Source organism: Falco peregrinus, chromosome 7 (assembly GCF_023634155.1).
Source record: "Falco peregrinus isolate bFalPer1 chromosome 7, bFalPer1.pri, whole genome shotgun sequence".
Taxonomy (NCBI): Eukaryota; Metazoa; Chordata; class Aves; order Falconiformes; family Falconidae; genus Falco; species Falco peregrinus.
In genome coordinates this window covers 88,769,588-88,791,773 of record NC_073727.1, presented here as the reverse complement: position 1 = coordinate 88,791,773, position 22,186 = coordinate 88,769,588, and the positions used below count along the sequence as shown (strand labels likewise).

Sequence of the window (22,186 nt, the reverse complement as noted above, 5' to 3'; positions counted from 1 at the left end):
ACACTGAGTCAATTCTACATCTGTTAGGTAACTTACGTACTGTTTTGTCAATCAAAACCAACAACTAAGGCTTCTCCAAATGAAGAATTCTTTTTTTTTTTCCTCATGATGGTGTCACTAGCAAGGAACATGGAACAATAGGAGTGAATCTGTAAAGTAAAAGTCCTGAGGACTTGGATGTCCACACTTAATACATTTCTGGTGGGGGGTTATTTGAAGTAGGTCTAGGCTGATCCAGTTGAGGTTGGAGTGCATTAGTTTCACTCTTGGAGCACACCTGGTTATTTTCCGTTGACAGCAAACCAGTTCATGTGAGATTGCTCTGATGTGAACCAAAACATGGTATAAGCAGGGGTGACCGGGAAGTCATTTAAGAAGTACATTCTGGATCCAAATAAAAGTGCTAATGTGGATGCATTGATGTTGTATTAGCATTTTTTCTATCCCCTTTTAGTTTTTAAACGTTGACACCCAAGACAGAAATAAATAACGATAATGAAAAACACAAATAAGAATTCTAAGTTTCCAAATCCGTAAAAGTTTTGTAAATGCCTTGGGAAACTGATATTCTTGGAAATACACCCAACAGCTGTTGAGACACAATAGAGATTGCTCGTGTGTCTATACTGCAGTCTCTGCTATGACATACTTGAGTTGGCTGTGTGGTCAGTGACACCTGCACATAGCCACTGTAATGGGTGGTGGTTGGAATGTGTTATTTACTCAGCTTCTTGGGCTTTTGAAAGCCACACAGTGTTGTCTGCTGCTGTGGCATTACTGTCAGCATTACCCAGATTCAGCATTGGTGTGGCCATATTCTGTACAAGCTACAGCTATGTAAGGAATTGTGTGGAGATATGCACTATGTATACTTTCTTATAAGAAATAAAACAGGCTTTAACATTTAGGTAAATAGTCACATGGATGAACTCTGGTAATTTATGAAAATAATCTGATAAATTAATGAAAGAAAGTTTGTCAGAGCATATTGAGAGAAGAGATGGAGAGGCTGATAGCTCACAATTGCTAGCACCTAGTTGTTGGATGTGGATCTCCTCCGCCCTGTTCTTTCTTTCCCTTCATAAGCATTTGGCATAGGTCATGGGTAGAAACAAGCCAGTGGTCTAGGTGGACCTTTGATCTTCCTCATTTGCCTTGTCTTTATTGCATGACTCAGGTTGTCCACTATCCAAGACACCCATTACTTCAGTGGGCTTGGATCAGGCCCTCAGGGCTGTAATTGCTCAGCTGATTAATGCCACCAGGTTTTCAGAAATTTGCAAAGAAGTGGTTGCACACAGTTCCAGTGAATCTGGGCATTGTATGTGGACAGAGCTCTTCTCCTAGGGGTTTTAAAGGATTAGATGTAATAGTAGTGTACACTGAGACGGAAAGTGTGATAATCTTAGTTAAGGAGCCTGATTAGGTGACAAGCAGCACGGAAGTTCACAGTGTTTTCATTGAAAAATATCTTTTGTATGGTTAGATGAATATCCTCTTGTCTTCTCTAACAAAAAGAAAGTTCTTGTTTTAAGATTACTCCATGCTGGCTCCATAAAGCTTCCTTGGGTATCTAACTCCTTTGTTTTGCAGTAGTGTTTAATCACTTGCAGTATCATACACTCTTCAACCATGCACATTATCCCCTAATTAATATGACTAAGCCCCTCTTGACTATAAGACATGTTGTTTGTTCAAACACACTTACAAATCCATTTTCTTATCAGTTCTTTGCTGAACATTTACACAACGGGATACTGTTTAAATATGAAAATAAACCTTTTTTTAAAAAAAAATTGTTTGACCCACCCACCTGGCCTCCATCTGTGATTGTTCTGTCTCTGCAATCTGTTGTCTGCTTTTCCTCAGCGTGTTCTTTATCTTTTTGGACGGCTGCTATCTTTGAGCAGCTTTATTGCCCCTCCCTATTTTCTCTGTGCTTAGTAGAAAGTGACATTTCCAAATCATAAGGATCAGCCAGGCAGATTTGATATGCTCTCTTCTATAAGACACACTTCTGCTCAGAGTATGCAATTAGTAAAGACAACTTCATTTCACAGTATCACAACTCATGCTGTAGTATTTGGAATTAAAGCATTGTGTGAATCTGGGAAGTTTTCTCATAAAAATTTGTAGCAGATCAATCTGTCAGAGTTAGCAATGTTATTTCTTACCATAGACTTACTGAGGCAAACCCAAAAGTTTCTTCATATTTTATTCCAGTTCAGTTTTGTATCAGTTAATTACTATGGTAATGCTTTTCCTTTATATTTTTTTTTTTATTTTTTCATTTAAGAGGAGCTGTGTGTTTGTAATCTGTTAATAAACTGATACTCTTAATCTTTAGATAAACAGGTTACATCTTTTCTTTTTTTTTTTCTTTTTAAATTATAGTTAAATACTTACACAGACAGTTTAAATTTCCTGTCTATGTGCTGAGATAAAATTTGTTGTCTGCAATGAACCTGGAAGGGAATCCCTTCTTAAAGAAATCAGAGTGTATTTTTTTTTGTTTCCTTTCCAGAAATATTTCTGTTTCTTCCAGTTGCAGGCCAAATGTAATTGTGGAGAACAGTTGCTTTTTTGCATTAAACTTTCTCCAGAAGCACCACAATGGATTGATAGGCATGAACACATTTTTCTAAGTAGGACAATCAGCGTTAAATGCAGGAATATCTGAGACCAGAATATGCAATTAAAGTTATTTTTGCATTCTGTAGCACCGTTGTGCAGAAGTGGAGTAATTTCTGTCTTGTGGGTTCTTAGAAGCTGGTCTTTTGGATGAATTTGCCTGCTGTATAATGATGGCCTTGAGGAATGTGTTACAGAAACCTGTGAAAAATTTCTTCTGGACTGAGGCCTGGAATGGTAATGGTAGGTCGTTGTCCAAAGGAAACAAAAATGTGTTATTAACTTATTTTAATTTCATTTCAATTGGAAAACTTATAGAGATGGCTGCTTCTGTTCTATTTTATGATGAAGCCCTCCAGATTTATTTCTTGCCAGACAATTATTAAGAGCCATTACAGTTAAGTTAAATTAAACATCCACATCTAGCTGATTGCGTGAAAGTTTCAGGAAGTCCAGAGCAACGCATCTGTTTGCACCACTTTCTTTACAGCCAACTTTATCCTTGAACCAGGTGATCTAAGAGTCCCCAGAAGCCCTCTGTTATTTCACAGGGGACAAAGCGATTTCATGAAAGCATTTCAGATTATCTGAGGCCTTCGTAAGAAACTCTCCCATGATATTTGTATTTGGACATTTGTTGTAAAGGAGGATTTTGAGGCAGCAGGACAGAGTCATCTGTGTGAGGGAAGAGGGAATGAGTGAACCCAATACTGTTCTCTCCACAGGAATACAACAAGATACTCAGGTTATATTTTTACTAAATTTACATTTTATTATTGCAGCAATTAAGCACTGCTGCTGAAAGAAGTGTTTCCGTCATTTCTCAGCCCCCTGCTCCTCTGCTGTGCCTTCACAGACATTTAGTAGCTATAAGGCTAACTGGATTGAGGAACTAATGAAACAAACAGCACAAAGTTACTTTTACAGTAGTATGTCAGAAGGTTTTGTAAATAAGGCTTTAGTGGCGTGTGAATGATCATGCCTGTATAATAAAGCTTTATTTTTTAATTAATTTCTAATTTAATTAATATATTATTACTACTTGCAGAAGCAGATTGCTGTTGGGGAACTCCTTTGTCAGCATAGGTGCATCTACCTTGTATTTTGGACATCACTGTTGAGCCTTTGAGCAAAACCAGACTGGCTGAGTGTCCAGGCTTTTAGAGACTAATGTTAGGTGAACTTCATGGTGTCCTGGGAAGAAAAACTTGGCCTGATATCCTCCAGCTGGCTTGAGCAAACACTGTCCCACCCATGCCTGCCCATGGCTGGGATCAGGCAGGCAGCTCAACATACGGACTTTCCTGGAAAGTTGCAGAGGGGCAGATCTAGTCTGTAGGCAGCCCGAGGAGTGCCTAGCTGTAGGCATCTGCTCTTCCTGGGGCAGAATAAGCCATGTGCCCCCATGGCCACAGGACTTGTCCATTGAGGAATGGCTCTGAAGGAAGAGAGGCAAGCTGGAAACTTTGATCTCTGCACATGTAGACCTCTTTGGCTGGCAGACCTGGCTGATGTGCCTATGATAGACCAAAACTTACCCACGTTTCCTCTATCCCTCTGATGGCAATTTCGAAGCAACTCCACCAGAAAAGCTATCATTACGAGCCTTCCCTTCACCAGTTCATGTTTCTTCTGGAAGTTTCTTGGTATTGCTCCCAGAAAAGGAAGAACAGGAGTAGCCAGGGAGTGAGGAGGTTTTTGCAGGTATTTGGAAACTGCTTTTGTGTGATTTGGTGAAAACTCAGTGATTTCCTGATTAGAGGACTCTGACAGCCAAACTGGCAAGACTATGACTGTTCATTTTGCAAGAGAGATGGGAGTCTTTGGGTGGCTTAATAGGCATTAGAAATGCCCATCAGGGGACATGTCCACTGCTCCATATAAAAGTTTGTCATATCATTGCTGTGTTGCAGCAGTGCTGGATAGTGAGGTTGCTATTTAGTGTAAGATGGCCTTTCTTTGTTTGATTTGCGATAATGAGGCTAAAAGATTCTGAAATAATGAAGTTGCTTAAAAAAAAAAAATCAGTAAAAGAGGAAAAAATAACAGGTCCTACCTAGTAACCAGTACTTTCATATTCCACTGTACATCTCTACCTTTAATATTGTGGAATCATTTAGGTTGGAAAAGAGCATTAAGATCATGGAGTCCAACCATAAACCTAACACTGCCAAGTCCACCACTAAACCATGTCCCTAAGTGCCACATCTTTTAAATACCTTCAGGGATGGTGACTCAACCACTTCCCTGGATGTCCTGTCTCAATGCTTGCTAACTCTCTCCATGCAGAATTTCCCCCTAATATCCAATCTAAACCTCCCCTGGTGAAACTTGAGGCCATTTCCTCTCATCCTACCGCTTGTTACCTGGGAGAAGAGACCGACCCCACCTGCCTACAGCCTCCTTTCAGGCAGCTGTAGAGAGCGATAAGGTCTCCCCTCAGCCTCCTTCCCTCCAGGCTAAACAGCCCCAGTTCCCTCAGCTGCTGCTCATCAGACTTGTGCTCCAGCCCCTTCCCCAGCTCCGCTGCCCTGCTCTGGGCACGCTCCAGCACCTCAGCGTCTGTCTGGCAGTGAGGGGCCCAAACCTGAACACAACAAATTTTTGTTTTCATTGAATTCAAAGGCTTTTGCTACAGTGGAAGGTCAGGTAAGGAGGCCATGAGAATCTTGTTGGCTTTAAATTTAACGATGTTTTTTCAAATATTTTTTATGTTTTCCAAATGATTTGTCAATTATCAGGTTTTATTGTATTTTTATTTAAAAACCAAACAAACCCAAAATATGTATCTCCTCCCCTCCGCTCTCTGTTGGTTTTATTACTGCTTGGAGCTTTTTTGATGTATTTTGTTCTCTTTAGAAAAGAACAAGAAACCTTCCCTAAGACCTGTTGGCAGTCACAAAGCCTGAATGCAATTTAAACACCGGAAAGGGTTCATTTGTGTATGGACAGACAAGGTATGGCTGTACAGAGCCTGTGTGACATCAGAGGAGTTGAGCCATAGCATTGCCACTCTCGAGGTCCCAACCCAACTCAGTAAGCTTGTTTGTTATCTAAGTGGCAACACTGTATAAGCAAGCTCACTACATTATAGACTATAAAGAATTTTTTTGCTGCTTCATTGTTTGAGGTACACCCCAAGAACAAGGAAGCAAAAAAACTTAAAGAAAAAGCTCATGAAAACATTCTAGTGTATTAATTTAATCATCAGGGGTTTTTTTTGGTGGTTTTTTTTCTTTTCTTTTCTTTCTCTTTTCTTATGGCTGTTAATAGTTGATTTTTGTACAAGTTAAAAAAAAAAAAGACAAAGACATTAATACAGGAATGTGACAAATATAGCATAATTTTTTCATACATCTCTTTAGAAAAAAAAGCACCACTTACACCGTGGGTTGCATAGCCAATTTCTTTTCATTGCAGCAATGTCTGTTGTCTGCTGATGCATCTAATGGATGTTTTATTCTGCTCAGTTAGATAATCATAGAGCTTCCCTATCATAACACCATAACTTCCATAACAAGTTAGTTGGTGGTCTTAGATTTGCTGAATTCTTAGTCACTGTATTTTTAACAGGTGTTTTAATAAAAGTTAAAGAAAATTTCATAATTAAATATTACCAAGGCAGTAAAAGAGGAAAAAAGAAAACACCAAGATGCAGAAGCTATGAGCAAATCAAGGGCATTTTTCCATTAATTCTTTGACTGGTTGAGAACCTTTTGAGGAAGATAGGTAAAATTTCTATTGCTGAAAAAACTTCAGGGATGGATTATTTTTTTTTTTTTTTTTTGTGACATACCTGCACCATGTCCTGCAAAGTGTGGAGCACTTGCTCCTGATCTGGCTAATCAGTCGAGCTGTCACTCAGCTCTGCACAGAAACTACTGAAGCATCTTGCAAACCTAATCTTGAGGGAAGGGCATGGCGAAAGAAAAGGAAAAATAAAGGAAAAAAATGAACAGGAAAACCAGAATATCTTTTATCCTTTCATTTCTTTAATCCACCATTCACATTTGAACTCTGTTTAGTAAAAGAGTTGCATTTATTAGCATATTTGTGTCTTTGTATCTCTCACGTTAATTTCCACCAAATTTTCATGGTGGCTTTACATTTGTGGTTCCCAGGAACGTTAATGAGGCACACATGCCCATATCCCTGCAAACTCTGAAAATGGGGAGAAACATGATGTCATAGCCTCAGTGCACAGCTTTTAACTTACCTAGTTAATTAACTCTGGTCAGACTATGCTAGATTTTCTTTAATTTCCGTTTAAATGTAGTCTTTTATGTACTTTTCAGAATTGTTAGATTCAAAACAATTTTGCTGTTACAATATAGTGACATTGGGTATTCTTTGTTTTGTGGGTTATGTTCTTCAACCTGATTACCTTGCCCTTCTGTGCAAGTTATTTCTTTGCGCCTATGTTTCTCTGCAACTACATAAGTTAAAAGGGCACACGTGATAACATACCCAGGTTTGTGGTTTTTTTTTTGGTTGGTTGGTTGGTTGTTTTTAAAGCAGAATTGCAGAGAGGTAAAGTTTCACTTCAGTGGAAAAACTGGAATAAGTTACTGCTACTCAGCAAGCATTCTATTTCTGGATCTGTATTTATGTGAACAGCAGTACGTGGAGATCGCTCAGAAGACATTAGCAGGACTTTAGACAACAAGGGCATATTAGGTTTAGGAAATGAATATGAGGTCTGAGAGATTCCTGACAGGCAGCAACAAACATTCAGTGGATGATGGTGTGCAGCCATGGGACAGCCCTATTTAGATATGTCATTCACACTATGGCTGAGGCACCATTAAAAGTCCTGAGTTTACTCTAGCTAGACCATACAACATAATTCCTTGGTTGAAACATGAATAATCTTTAGATGCTGTTGCAGTTTAAAAATCAAGCTAAAATAAACATCTTTTTTAGCTAGACATTTATCATTGCATAGTAGTTAGACAAATAAAATACTACAGTCTAAGCACCTTATAAAACAATATATATTAGGTGCCAGAGAAGGCGTAACAGATGCCATCTCTCACTATAAAAGTAATTTACAGTTTCAAACATAGCCATGACTTGAACGTACACAAATTGTTGGAAAAGGGGATCAGAAGTTATAAAGTCTCCATTTGTTACTGAATTTCTTATGTATGATATTTCACACGGGAATCCTCATTTGGGAGTTATTTTATAATGGTCTGCTTTCCGTTTCTCTAAACTTTTCAGATGCATTGGCTAAAAAGTGCCTGAGGCTGATATTGTGATCTGCCAGACAAGTATCTCGTAAGAAAACAATGTCCCCCAAATAATTTTCAAAATTTTATTTTTATACTGTGGAAGAGTAAACACATTTTGTATTTCTGGTGTCTCCCATGCCAAATTCTCATACCGTTTTAGTGGGTTAATAAGAAGAGGGTTGACAAATCTTGCTATAATCACTACGCTATGTTGTTTTCATCCTCCTTGTCTGCTGCTCATTTTTGTTGTGAAAAACCCTAATATATCAGTGACAGGAGGTCTGGATTTGTGGCCGACTGTTATAATTACTCCCACTGAGGCACTGTCAATAGGATTAAAATAAAGATTCAGGACCTGTCCATCACAGATGAGGTCAGCAACACTAGCAGTGGGAGTACTGTTTCTGCAAGCTGTGCTTTCAGTCCTGAGTTATGGAACCATAGACATTAATATGAAGCAAATATTTGAAAGCTCCAGTGGAGAAAGACCAGCCTTTTTTCTGCATTAGCTAAAATATCCATCTGTAATAAATAATCTAACAGCATCCATCTATGTCCTGATCGTACATATATGTATGTTAATTTTCAAATGTATCAGAGCCACATAGTTTCAATTACAAAACAATCCATTTTGCATTTTCTAATTAATAAAGTCTTTGCAGCTGCATAACTTCATCCAGGAAGCATCTGCACAAACTGCTTGTGTATACAAAATTTCTGTGAAAAGAGGGTTAGCTGAATTATCTTTAATGTTTGCAGGCATGGGGAGGGTAGAAAGGTAGGGAGTTGATTAAGATAACACAAAGCAAATCACAAGAATGGCAGCTTATGTCCACACAGATATAAAACAAAGTCTAGCCACTGCTTGGAGCAAAAAACCACAATGTGTGGGCTTGCTTTAACGTATAGTCAACTTACTTTATTCAAGTGAAGAGAAGAGAGGAACTGAGGGGAAAACCTGAGCTCTCCCGAGGTGGGCAGTCATTCTGCTGTGCTTCTCAGTGGGACCACAAACCCCTAAGTAATACTGCTGTTGTTGAAACTCTGATTACGCCTTTGCCATGTGTTGATGCTGATTTTCAAAAAGTATCAATTTTTAAATGTTAGTTTCATCTTCTTTAGTGTGCATGAAACTATGGCGTGTATGCCACCAAAACTTACTTGCGACAGCAAAGTCAGGGAATGGAGAGCAAACGAGAATAAACACAAGCTGTCTTGCTCTGCTAGCACAGTGTTTCATCTTTTTCTCAGACCAACCTACTTTTTATAATGGGATCAAACAGTAATTAGTACAGTCACCTCTTTGCAACTCATTATGTTTCATTATTTTCATAAGAAATAAAAAAAAATAAATATCAAAAGTCATGTTCAATCAAGTGTCTAACATGCTGAAAGAATTGTGTGCCCTTTAAGTCTTAAGCTGATATGCCATCTGGAAACCTTGCACTTCTGCAAATGGAGATTTCCTTTTTTAATTTGTTTGTATTATTGTAGTAGCAAATAATATTCTTGATTAATGTGTCAGTGCCCTACAACTGTTTACTCTTTCTCCTATGGTTATATAAACATCAGTTGTTACACATGTCACTCATAGCCTTCATTAGATTTCCATCATCCCTCCAGTTTAAGTTCCCTAGCCTTTCTAGAAGTAAAAATGAATCTCCATAGTGTTTATAGTGAAAAGGTTATATAAAAATGAATGGTACACATCCTTTTTCTCCTTTTTCCTGTCCCACAAGTGGGACTCCAGACTGCTGTTTGCTGCTCTCTACATCTGCCTTTGTTCCCCCTACCAGAGGTTCTTGGAATTCTTTTTTATAAATACAAAAAGAAAAATATACATTATTTGATCTCTACCAGGCCACTAAGGCATGTGATGAGCTCACAGGAGAGAAGTTGCTATTTTTCTCTATAAGCTGCAGTCAGCATCTCTAGTTACAGCAGCTAATGCCTTGTGCCACAGATGTGGCACCATAGTTCTTAGTGTGAGTTCCTCAGTATTTACTTGTGGCTTTGCAATATTCCATTATTTACAGAATTTGATTAGGCACTTAAATGATACCAAATACATTTTGTCTCAAAATGTTTGTGATTGCACTGATGGCGGTGGCATATTCGAGTGAGTGCCATGCACTGATGCTGCAGCCTTGCCCAGCCGTGTACCAGACCCTACTGTCATGGTACGGCCTTGCTGTGGCTGAGTGCTACTGGATGTACAAGAAGAAAGCAGCGTAGTCCATGCCAAGAGAGACTGCTAGTGTCATCTTCACCGGGGTCTTTCATCATGTACAGACAGAATAGGTTACTGCTTTATCTAAAGCTTCCAGGCAATGAAGTTTAAATACGAAACATCAATGTCCTGCTCAGGTTTGAACTGCAGCTCCATGGCATAAAGAGGGTCTCTCATCCATGGGCTGTTGACATTGTCTTTGTATTTCACAGTGAAACTCTGCCAACTTCCCACCAAAAGAAACCTCTTTGCTTTGTAGAAGAGCTGGCAAGATTGGCTCTGAGGAGCAGCTGTGGCTATAGCAGGCAAATAAAGAAATCCAAGGTGCTGGGCAGCCCTGGGAGGGTCACTGACGGTTGGTCCCTAACGATGGTGAGACTAAGATACTAAGCAAAGAGTTGTGCTTTGGCTGAAGCACAACTGTCTTCTCTATTTATTATTGATTTTGTATGTGGGGAAAGAATTAGCAACTAATTTTTGCTTTATTTGAAGACTGGTTTAGGTTAGGCTGGTAGGTGTTACTCTGCACCTTTGTGCTGTTAGTGATGTGTAAGACTTTAAAGCAGCTCATTAAGCAAAATGGGAGCTTCATCTGGGAAGAGCTGTTCTATTAAATTAGCAGCTGTGAATGACACACCACAGTAAATGTAAGTAAATTTATTTTGTGCTGGCTTTCTTCCCTTTCCCTGCTCCATCTTTTCCAGTACCTCAGAAGCCCTTCAGCCCTTCAGCAACAAAACTGCTCCTGGGTCTTAACTTGCTTGAGGAAGATCAAATGAATTCACATTTTACTCAGATCAACAATAATGAGGATTATGGCTACAGCATCACAGTGCTGCCTTACCAGTCATATCTTCCTGCATATGTCCCATCATTCCTTGCATTCTGTACCTTGATTTACAATATAGGTTCCCTTTATAGGGGAGAAACGCTGCTGTTGAGTTGTCTCCTGCACTAATGAATTGAAATATTAAAATGGATGTGATCAAATATAATTTAAGTTGACTCAAGCTTTACCATGAGGTACTTTTGTGGAGCAATACCTGTATTTATCACCTTTAGATTTACCTGTACAGAGCTCTCAGTAATGTTTGGGTAATGTGTTGTTTGTTTTTGGTTTGGGTTTTTTGGTTTTTTTTTTTTTTTTTTTACATTTAAAGTTGCTTCTGGAAGTAGTGGCAGTGGGGATTTTATGCCACCTGTCCCTGTGATCTTAAAAATATTACCTTCTAAGGAACTAAATTGGATCAAAATAGATGGATTTAAAATAATGTAGAACAAAAAAATACGTTTAAATTACTTGTAATATCAAAAAAATTCACCATGGCAATTTGGCAAGATAGGACAAAAGGGAGGAAAAAAGGAGTACAAAAAGTATTTTTGAATGGTTCTTTCCCATCTGTGATCTGTAATAGCTCACTGGCAAGTTATCACACCTTTGTAAGTGGTCCATGCAGCACACTCTCTTGGTAGAATTTTCAGTTGTAAGTTTCTTGGCAAGGACAATGATATATGTTAAAAACGGATGAAGATTCAGAGCTCCCCAATTTTTGAGCAATAATCCACTGCTGGGCTGAATTTTTTTTTTTTTTTTTTTTTGGGGGGGGGAGATTTAAATTTACAAAGAAAAAGAATTTAGTTGTATTCCTCCAACGAATACTTTTAATTGTGTGTACCCTTGCATACCCTCCTTTCTAAAGAATTGCAATGTTATATAAAATCCTTTTTAAAAGTACTGTTTTAAGACTGTTAAAAGTGTCAATGGTGGAATATCCTGCCCCTTATATTTATGGGGTGTATAAGTTGAAGGGATGGTTATTAAATGTTGCCACAAACCTCTTCTTGGACAAAAAGCTAATGGAATGGTAGCGTGGTACGAGTACCTGAACCTGCCACCTGTGGTATGCTGTGCAGGAGAAATGGCTTTCAGTCATGGAAACTAGCCACAGACATTCAGGTCCTCTGAACTCTAATAAAAAATGCACAGTTACCTTAAATAGTAAGTGACTAAGCATATAGACATCTTGATCAAGTCATCAGAAAAAAAAAATGGAAAGGGGTTTTCTGTTTACGTTTTGTTATTTCTGCCTGAAATCTCTATTTTACCCTCTGTGTCTGCTTTGTAATGTTCCCTGCTGAGAGGGACAGACTGGAAACACAGTAGGGATCTTTGCCTTTTAAGTTGCTCTTTGCTTTGCAGAGGGCTACGTGCTGGAAGACCTGGTGTATTTGTCCAGTGTTTTGCTCAGTATGAGAGAAACATGACTATTTAAGAAAGGCAGGAAACTATTACTTGGTAATTTTAACTACATTTCAATTACAAGTATCGAAAGAGCAGACAGAAGTTTAAATATATGTCTTAAGGTACACGCATACAAATCAGTTCAGCTTTTGTACTCCTTGTCTTTGGCCAGGAAATTCTGAAACAGTCTTGAATGAAAGCGTTAAAGGATAATTCTGAGTTAAATTTGCCATAACTATGAGTTCATGAGTCATGTTTATCCAAACTGTCTTTCCAAAATTCTTTCTGTCTTCTTTTGTAAAATGCATATGTAACAGCTACTGTGGTAGAATCAAACTATAGCATGTTTTACAAGCAGGGCTAGATTTTCTTCTCATGCAAACTTGTGCCCCTTTGTCAAAGTCAAAGGATACTTGCTTTGCATGCTAATATTCTTTGCCAGGTAATTTAGCTTCCATCCACTGTGTTTTTTTCCACAAACAAACTCTAAATGTTATGGTGATTTCTGTCATTTAGGCGTTTTTTGGTTTTTTTTTTTAATGTAAAGTTTGTATATTGGTAGGGAGTAACAGAGGGCCAGAATTTCCTATAATTTTATACTGGTATATGATACACAGTTGATTTACATAATTCATCAACTTTAATCTACTTTTGTCTTTAAGTATTGCCACTATTTTTTTTCTCTCATCGAGAAGTGTCATGTTGCTGGAGCTACACTGTGCATCCAGTCCAAAGGCTATTAAAATCAAAGACACTCCTCACTGACTTCAGTGAAATTTGGATAAAGCTCATTGTTTTCATGCTTTTGTCATCACTGCAGTACCAGTTCCAAATATCAGTGTCTTTGGATACTTTGCATTTCTGTTCTGAGAAAATATCCAAGCAAATACGAATATAACCAAAGTAAATCCTCACTCTCCAAATTCAGAATGACTATTTAACTAGCTGTAATATTTTGATACCAAATACAAAGTTTCACCCACTGTCCCTTTTCTTTGCATACAGGTGGCGGCTTAAGGTTGGACGGTCTGTTAGGGTTGGAAAAAAACTGAAATAAAATAGTGTGGTTGAAAAAGCCTCTGCTTGATTAGAAGGTTCTGGAGGACTTTTGTGTTCTGTTTTTCATGCTAACAGTGTAAGTTTGCCCATAACCTCAATGCTGAAATGGAGTCCTGAGTCTGTTTCCAGTTTTAGCATAGTCTGATCCCCACTTCCCTCTTCCTCATCCCCTTCCAGCTCTCATAGTTTATCCGTTCTTAAGCTAGCTGTCTAGGTCGCAGTCCTCTGCTTGGAACGGTCATTATAGGTGTGTTTTGTGGGTGTTTCTGCTTTGGGAGCTGTGACAGTAGCTGAAAGAAGTATTTCTAAACATCAGGTTTTTTTACTTCCATGGGTTCGCAGCAGGCAAGCTGATCTTACGCGCCTATTTCCAATTATCTACCTTTTAACTCCCCCTTGAAAATTTTAGTAAATTCGTTTGAGCCTAGTTGTTTCTGTGAAACTGGAAAAACCATTTGTGCAGCTTATGCTCTCTGCCTTCCTCCTTTTCCTCCTGGTTCCTACCAGCACCATCCATCCAGCAAGTGTTCATGCCTCATTCTTTCCTTGGGATTAGGGTTCACTGGTGGGTTACAGCTTCTTTGGGTTTCTCAGATCAGGGAAGAGTAACGTTTGCTCCATTAATTCCAAATCGACTAGTTTAGATACCAGAAACACCTCAGTGGCCTTAGAGCAGAGCTTCTCCAGACTGTTTTTCCCTTGTTTAGGCCTATCGCAGGCATCCAGCTGTTTCACACCATTATTGTACTCTTCTTTGGCGAAAAACAGATGCTTGTTATATTTCTATGGCTTTCTGTGTTAAAATATTGTGCTGCCAACTGCCGAGGTATTTGTAGTGCATGCTTGAACTCATAAAAATGCTACAAAATCATTAACAGCATCAACTGAAGAAAAAGAAATTGTAAGTATAATATCTTGCTTGCGCCAACATGACAGAATGGGTAGTTTAGACATTTACAGGAATGTGTACCCCATGTGACAGACAAAAATGAATGATCGGAGTAGTAGTCCATGCAAATCTAAACCGTAATTTGTTTTGTTCTGCCTTAGCTTGTGGCCGTGGGTTCTACAAATCCTCCTCACAAGATCTGCAGTGCTCCCGCTGCCCTACTCACAGCTTTTCTGACAAGGAAGGATCTTCAAGATGCGAATGTGAAGATAGCTATTATAGAGCACCTTCTGATCCACCATATGTCGCATGCACAAGTGAGTCAGTCATGAATTTAATAGTAAAGGACATTGCTTAACCAACCAGGTGCAGCCACTTGTAGCTAGTAGTTTCGGTTGGCTTTGCCTATATTTGAAAAGTACATTTACAACAGTAAGTGAATTTGAAAGGCGGGGGGTGGGGTGGGTCGGGGGGAGGAATTTGACGGTGAATATAGAATCAGCATAAATATAGTTTCATGTTTGCTCGATATAACGCTGGACAACTTTGCATGTTGGGTAAGTGTTGTAACTCATTGTAATAGAAAGGCATAATTTTCCCATGGCTGTAAAATTGTTGTAGACAATGTGCTTTACGTGATATAGTACCAGAATGAGTAACATGAAAAATGAAAAGTAACCTGTGCAGATATGAGCTTTGATTGAACTGTAGTCAGATCTGGCTTAACCTTCTAATTACAAATAGAATAGCCTACACAGATTGGTGGTGCAAACAGTAGAAGCCTCCTAAATCCAAAGCAGCACCAAATATCTCTGTAAATCATATCAGAGCTGGTAACAAAGGACTAGGTGCAGTTGGTGCAGTACGTTTAGAAGAGACGAACAAATCCCATACTTGGGAAAACTATAAAAGACAACCTTTAAGGTACATTAACCAATCCTTTTAATTGCACAAAAGAGATATGGCTAAAGTCAGTTGCCGTAAATATACAGACAATTGTTATTCTGACGCCTTAATGGAAAATAAATAAAACTCTTACCAAGTGAATTCAAGGAAGCTTTTATGCAGCTTGTTTTAAAAATAATGAAATGTTTATGTGCAGAGAAATGCTTCAAATGTTTTCTGTCTCAGTAATTAAAATGCTAGCTCCATGTCCCACTGTGGTTCTGTGCAATTACCCTGGACTTTTTTGTGTGTTACACAGGACCTCCATCCGCACCACAGAACCTCATTTTCAATATCAACCAAACTACCGTGAGTTTGGAGTGGAGTCCTCCTGCTGACAATGGGGGAAGAAATGATGTCACCTACCGAATTTTGTGCAAGAGGTGCAGCTGGGAGCAGGGTGAATGTGTTCCCTGTGGGAGTAACATTGGATATATGCCCCAGCAGACTGGATTAGTAGATAACTATGTCACTGTCATGGACCTGCTAGCTCATGCTAACTATACGTTTGAAGTTGAAGCTGTGAATGGAGTTTCCGACTTGAGTCGTTCCCAGAGGCTTTTTGCAGCTGTCAGTATTACCACCGGTCAAGCAGGTAAGTTTTCATCACTTACGATTCTCAACACTATGAGACAGAGAGAAATTGGGAACATGCAAACTACAGATGCAGTAAATCAGGAGCATGTTTGGTGTGTTCTGGCTCATTAATCTTTTCACCTTGCCAACTAGTTAATTTGAGCTTATACCATTTCATGGTAACCTGTCCTGTTTTTTGGCCTCGGGATTGCTTTCAGAAAGCATTCATGAAGGACTTAAAGAAGACATATGGCTTTATTATTAAATAGATTTTAACCCTGCAGCTGTTTTTCTTCTTACGTCATTGTAGCTTGTTTCTTAGTATTTGAAGATAAAAAAAGTAGATGTGACAGTGCTACGCAGGATTCCTTTCTGAATTTTTTTAACCTGTATGGGAATCCTAGGTCACTGGAAGATGATTTGGATATCTGATGGTGTTTTCAGTGTTAATGTTTTCCCTCAGGATAATGTTTCTAATTTATCTTATATTTCCAGATATGTGATTATGAGATTCAGTGAGAATGTGATGATTATTCTTTGTTTCTTCTGCTTATCATAATCTGACAGGTGAAATGTCAGGGAAAATAAAATCAAACTAGCATATGACCCCAGGGGGAAAAAGGGCTTTAGTTGTCTGCATGCTGAGTGAGAAAAAGAGAATTCTCTGATTTAGGTTTCTGAAATGACGAGTGGCTTGTTAGTAAAAATTATAGGCAGTAGTGCACTGTGGGCTTTAAGAGAGGATAGTAAAACTAACCTTTTACACATTGAACAAAAGATCTTAAACAGAACCTTAATTGCAAGATCTGGCTTCTGAAGAAATGTTTTAAAAGAAAATATGAAGTGAATAACTGATGCTTGCTGTAAGAACAGCTAACCAATGTTTTAAAGGATATTTCATACTTACATCTTGGAAGAAATTTTAATGACTGTGATCAAGCTATTCTTTTTTAGTGCAGTAGAAATGATCCCCTACAGCAATGCTTAGAACTGAGGACAAACTCACTGTACAGGGGCAATGAACAAATAACTGTAGTTATTTTACACTTTAAAGATAGTCATCTAAGGGGAAAAAAAAACAACCCCAAAACCACAAGAAATTTACTTCAAAACCTTCCCTCCCTCCCCCCAAACCTAGGACAGTTTATATAGTTGTTAAAATTAGGCTGGAATACTTACGAGATATTTGGTTTCCCCATAGTGCTTCCCTGGATACCAAATGCACATTGTATATTATTTTGGAACCATCCCTGTGACTGAAAGGATTGGTCCCTGTGCTTGTTCAGGTCTTGGAGTTTATGATGAGATTTTGAGCACAATGAACTTACCCTGAAACTATTTTTGCACCACAGATTGCATTATTTTGGCACCTTGATTTTTCACCTTTAAAATAATTCTCTATAATTTTTCAAATGTGCATGGGTGGACAGTGTTCTGCTCTCTGTAGATTTCTGTACAGAACTACAACATGAATAAGAGTATTTGGACTTTTTTTCTATTTAGCTAAATCAAATTGGCTTTACTTCATGCGCTTTGATGGTTCGGTGGCACACAGGGTAAAGGAAAAGACAGTGCAAATTGGTGGCTATCACATCTTAAGAAGATGAAAAAGCCTTAGTCCAAATGTGTTACCCCCAAGATAATTCATTACAGTTAATTCTCTTGTGTTCTCATAGTCATAGATTTGTAAGGATTTTTAGGGCAGATGACATAAGATGGTTGTGTCTTGTAAGTAACACAAGCTATAAGATTTTATTAAATGATCCTCACATCAAGCTCAGAGATGTTAGTGAAACTATAGCTTGCATATATATTAGAGACAACAACTAGACTTCACCTAGTGATGTCAAGTGATGGAAAAACCTTCACCCTCCTTGAGAAGTTTTGTAAGAGCATGCAGCAGGGAACAGGACACCTGACCCTGTTCCTTCCCTGCTCTCCAGTTTGCTGTGGGAGCGTGCACAGGGGAGCATTTCCCAGTGCTACAGAATCTGACACTGTCACTGTTGAGAGAAAGGGTACTCGTACAACTGAAGCTTTGTCTGTTTAGCGCTTTGCTTCAGAGTATCAGGATTTAAAGGCTTCCAGTTAGGCATCTAAAAGGAATGAATATACATAGGAAACGGATGGGAACAGGGCGGGGAAGAGCTTTAAGCTCTCATTGTTCCAGTTTTCTCTGTCTGTAAAATGAAGGTAACCCTTACCTTTCCTTACCAAGCTCTTCAGCCTTTCAAGATTTTTTGATTAAAAGTGCCATATAAATGCAGCACTTTATTTTCACCCAAATTAGAGAATTAATGTTAAAAAAATTACAGTCTTTCAGAACAAATGCATTCACAAAAAGGAAAGACCTCTTTTACATTATTTTTGCAACAGCATGTTTTGGATCCTAATACTGATTTCTTTGGTTTCTCAAGGAGGAAAATATTTTAGGTGGAACAGATTGATGACTATAATTGAACAGAAAGAGACTGGTTGCTCAAAGGAGACTGTTATGCTTCTGTGCTCCTATTTTATTTTACCATGGAGAGAAAGAAAATGTTGGATTTATTTATAGCCAAGTAAACTAGGATTCATGCAGCTCTCATTTGTTACTGTGTGACTGTTCTATACTTTTGGCAAAAATGACTTCTTCTATGCCCATATTGCTTTTTGTGTGTGTAAATGTGTCTAACTAAACCTTCTTCGCATGTTATTATGCTAGCACAATAGGTGGCTATATATAATTACTGGGTTCACCAGTTGCACAGAGGCTTGCAGTGAGATTTTCTCTTTGTAGTTTTGGTTTAATTGAATTGATCCTTTGTGGCCATATTCACAAAATTCAAATTGGTGTGTAATGATAACAGGAAATTATTGATAAAAGAATGGGGTTATGGAATATATTCAGTGTTTCTTCACCCACATATAACAAGCTTCTGATGAGACAAAGGGCATGTAACAGAAAAGAAACAGGTGATTGATAAAAAGCTATTTATATTTGTGGAAGTAACACAATAAAATGACGGCTAGTGGGTAGGTAGCATTTCACATTGCTCACATGTACACATATGACACATTGCTATTCATTCCTTGTTTAAAAAGGCTTTGTGACTAGGTTATCAGTTGTCATAGGGCATATTTTTTATGCTGCAGTCAAGAACCATGAGGCTGTTTGTTTTGCTTTGTTTTGTTTTTTTCGACAAGATTAAGTGCACTAAGTCCCCCAGGAGTAAACCATCTTGTTCCATATCTTGCCTATCCAGCATCATATAAAGAATACAGGATGTCATCCCAATATTGCAAGCTGATCTATGTGAACCCCTGCATCCTTGTAGAATTCAGATTTAAATGTGACTAAGCCCCAGTTACAATAGGTGAATGTACTGAAGAGCTGCAGCTGGCACACAGCTGACAAACACTACCTTTGCAAGCTTTTTAAATGGTTGTTTACCAAAGAAAAAATTACCGCTTTCCTAATAAGATGTTCACCTTTTGGTGGTACTGGTAGTTCCTTTTGATCCATCAAGTTCCTTTCCCAGTTTTAAATTTTTTTTCATACAACATTCAAAAGGCTAATGGAATTGGGTAGGTTTCACAGCAAATGAATATTTGTCAGATTTTGGCATTTATGCCTCTCAAACCTTTAAAAAATGTGTGCTTCAATAACGTATAATTTTTCTGTTGACACTTCTGCAAAGTTAGTGTGTTCTTAAAACTATCTTTCTACGTCCTTTCCTCTGGAACTGATTGGAATGGACATTGGACTGGTCTCTGATAAAGGCTGATATTTACCCAATCTAGCTTGACTTTGAGAAAACTGAATTGGATGAATCCCAACATTTGTTAGGGTTTGAGAAAATTCAAGTATCTGTCCTGAGCCACTCTGAGTTGTCTTTGCAGTCGTTGGAAAGAAAAAATCATATCCAAGGGGACACTCATCATGTCTTATTACCATAACCAAACATGACAAACAAAAGTTAAAGTGTAATGCCAATACCTGTTCCTAGACGTACTCTCTGTTCTTGTGCAGGGAACACTTGCTAATGCTCACTGCTTCTTCACACCAGGAGAAAGGTTCCCCACAGCAGTCTTAGGTCATGCTGTGCCTTCAGGTGCACTTAATGCTGACAACTTGAAGTGGTTAAAAAACCTTCATTCAGTTCCATAATCAAGCCTTACTCCTGAAAAACAATTTTAGTAACAGTTTGTTTTGTATGTGTTGATTTGCTTTTCCTTGTTTTTAGATCTTAGAGTACAACTTTCAGACCTTTTCCTACAAAACCAGATCCCTAAACTCACAGTTGTTTTTTTTTAAGAAAAGGGGGGGGGGGGGGGGGGGGCGGGAACTTGAATTTTCAAAGTTGCATTATGCCAGCATCTTGAAAAGAAAAGAACATTACATGCTATAAAATCATGCCTATTAGCTGCAGTACCATTGATTTACACAGCAAGAAGAAATGATCAAATGCATAAAGATAACAAGCCCATCCCTTACGTAAAGCTGTGCGATGGGTCCTGCCTTTCTTAGGTACCTCCGAAGCCTTTCTAAACAGGGGAGACACCTGTGCTCTCCCCCTCTCTACGTTCTTCTTTCGTTGTTGCTGCTCATCATTTTTCTCTTCTTTGCTTCTCTGCGCATTTTCCCCAGCTCTCAATTATCTCTACTCATTTTTTAAAGTCTTCTTTTTCATAGTCTCTGCACTATTGAGCGTCTATTTGTTTCTAGTTCTCTGTCAGTCTCACTTAAGCCTGACTTTTCTTCAGCAATGAGCTGTCCCCCCGCAGAGGCAGCAATCAAGAAGATTTATGCCTGTGGCTTTCCCAGTTGCTTTGACCTTACTGTTCTAGTCCTATTCTCACTTCTCTCCTTTCCTCAGACCATTCTGGTGTCTTCCCATTCTGTTGCCAAGTTGTTTTAATCTACTTTTGTCTGTGCCTTCCATCCAATGTTCACTTCTGGCGGTACACGACAGTTTATTGCAAATAGCTTCAGTGTTCAGCTTAATGTTGCTTCTGTTTTCCTATTCCAACGGACTTCCTTTAGCTTCAAGTTTCATTTGATATTTCCTGCTACTGGCTTTAATTTTTGAGCTGTGCTTCATCCTCTAGTCTTCAACTGTAGATCAGCTTTCCTACATTGATATGGCTACATTGTCTGTATATATATTTAAAATTACTTCTTCTTGTAAAAATAATTCTGATTATAAAAATAATGGTTTTCTTTTTACCAAACCTGTTTCACCTGTTGAGCTGGGAGGATTATTTTATATAAAAAGTCAGTTTTAAAAACTGATATTCCCTAACTGCTTTCATTAAGCTGTGGGGTTGTTTTTGAAAAATCTATGTTATGATGATTGTATTTTGGGTTCCTGTTTTGCTTAGTTTATTTAATGGGAGCTACAAAGATGTTAGTGCTTATTCTTAAGAATATTTTAATAATTTTTAACTTTTTTCTAGATCAGCAGCAGACAGTATAGCTCTGTAAGTGTTCTGTTCTCCATGGACACCAACTGAAAAGGGTAAAACTAGAGCAGAAATTAATTAAATGCGGTAGTCATTCTTCTAGTTTCTTTAGATGTCTCTTCAGTACATTTTAAAAATGGATTGGGTTATTTCTGTGGAGCTAAGACTGACTATTGATCTGCAATCACATTACCCTGAACTAGTATCACAGATATTTTGACAGGAGGCGGTAACTGAATTTATGCCTAAATTAAACTGATGGATAAAAACTTGATAAGAATTCCAGTCTCTGTATAGCAAATAACATCAGATCAGGGAAAGCAATTTGTTCATTTGCTGATCGTATCAGGTCATATTAAATGTAGTGAAATCCACAAGGTTATAGAGATACTGTAGGATTGCTAGGTTGGGGCATTATTGTAAGATTGCTAAATGTTATTTTTTTTTTAGGATTTTCACAAAGAAGGAATCATCTATATAGGATATAATATGGTATAGCATATATGATATTTGACAGTTTTGATAATATCTATACATATACAGAATGAATATATATATAAATTTGAAATTACAAGCAATATGTTTTATAAAGAAAACTTACCACAGAATAGCTGATTGATAGTATTATTTTTTTTCTAATATTTTTCACTGAAAGGTAAGAGAGAAAGCAAGAAAGCAGATGTTAGCTGTGTTGCTTAGGGTCTGATCCTGCACCGCTGAAGTCAATGGAAGTTTTGTCATTGACTTCAATAGGAGCAGGATTTGAACCTTATGCTCTATCAGAACACACAGGAACCAAAGCAATGGGCACTCTGCATCCTGAAAGGAAGCTTTAACTTCATATCTCATTTTGAGCCTGACTGTAGCAGGTTTTTGAACATCAGTTTGTGGCTGAATGTCGATTGAATTTAAATTATTTTTTAGCATACTAAAAA

General features: G+C 38.2%; 1 protein-coding gene across 6 annotated transcripts in view; it reads left to right on the top strand.

Annotated features, from left to right (window-relative positions):
• The window catches only part of EPHA7 (EPH receptor A7), a 169,583-nt gene that overhangs the window by 42,400 nt on the left and 104,997 nt on the right, over nt 1–22,186 (top strand). For all 6 annotated transcript variants that reach the window (XM_005236895.3, XM_013298694.3, XM_055810699.1 and 3 more), the window contains exons 4-5: nt 14,447–14,602; nt 15,490–15,825. In XM_005236895.3, coding sequence (XP_005236952.1) covers nt 14,447–14,602; nt 15,490–15,825 — 492 coding nt within the window. The remainder of the gene's footprint in view (nt 1–14,446; nt 14,603–15,489; nt 15,826–22,186) is intronic.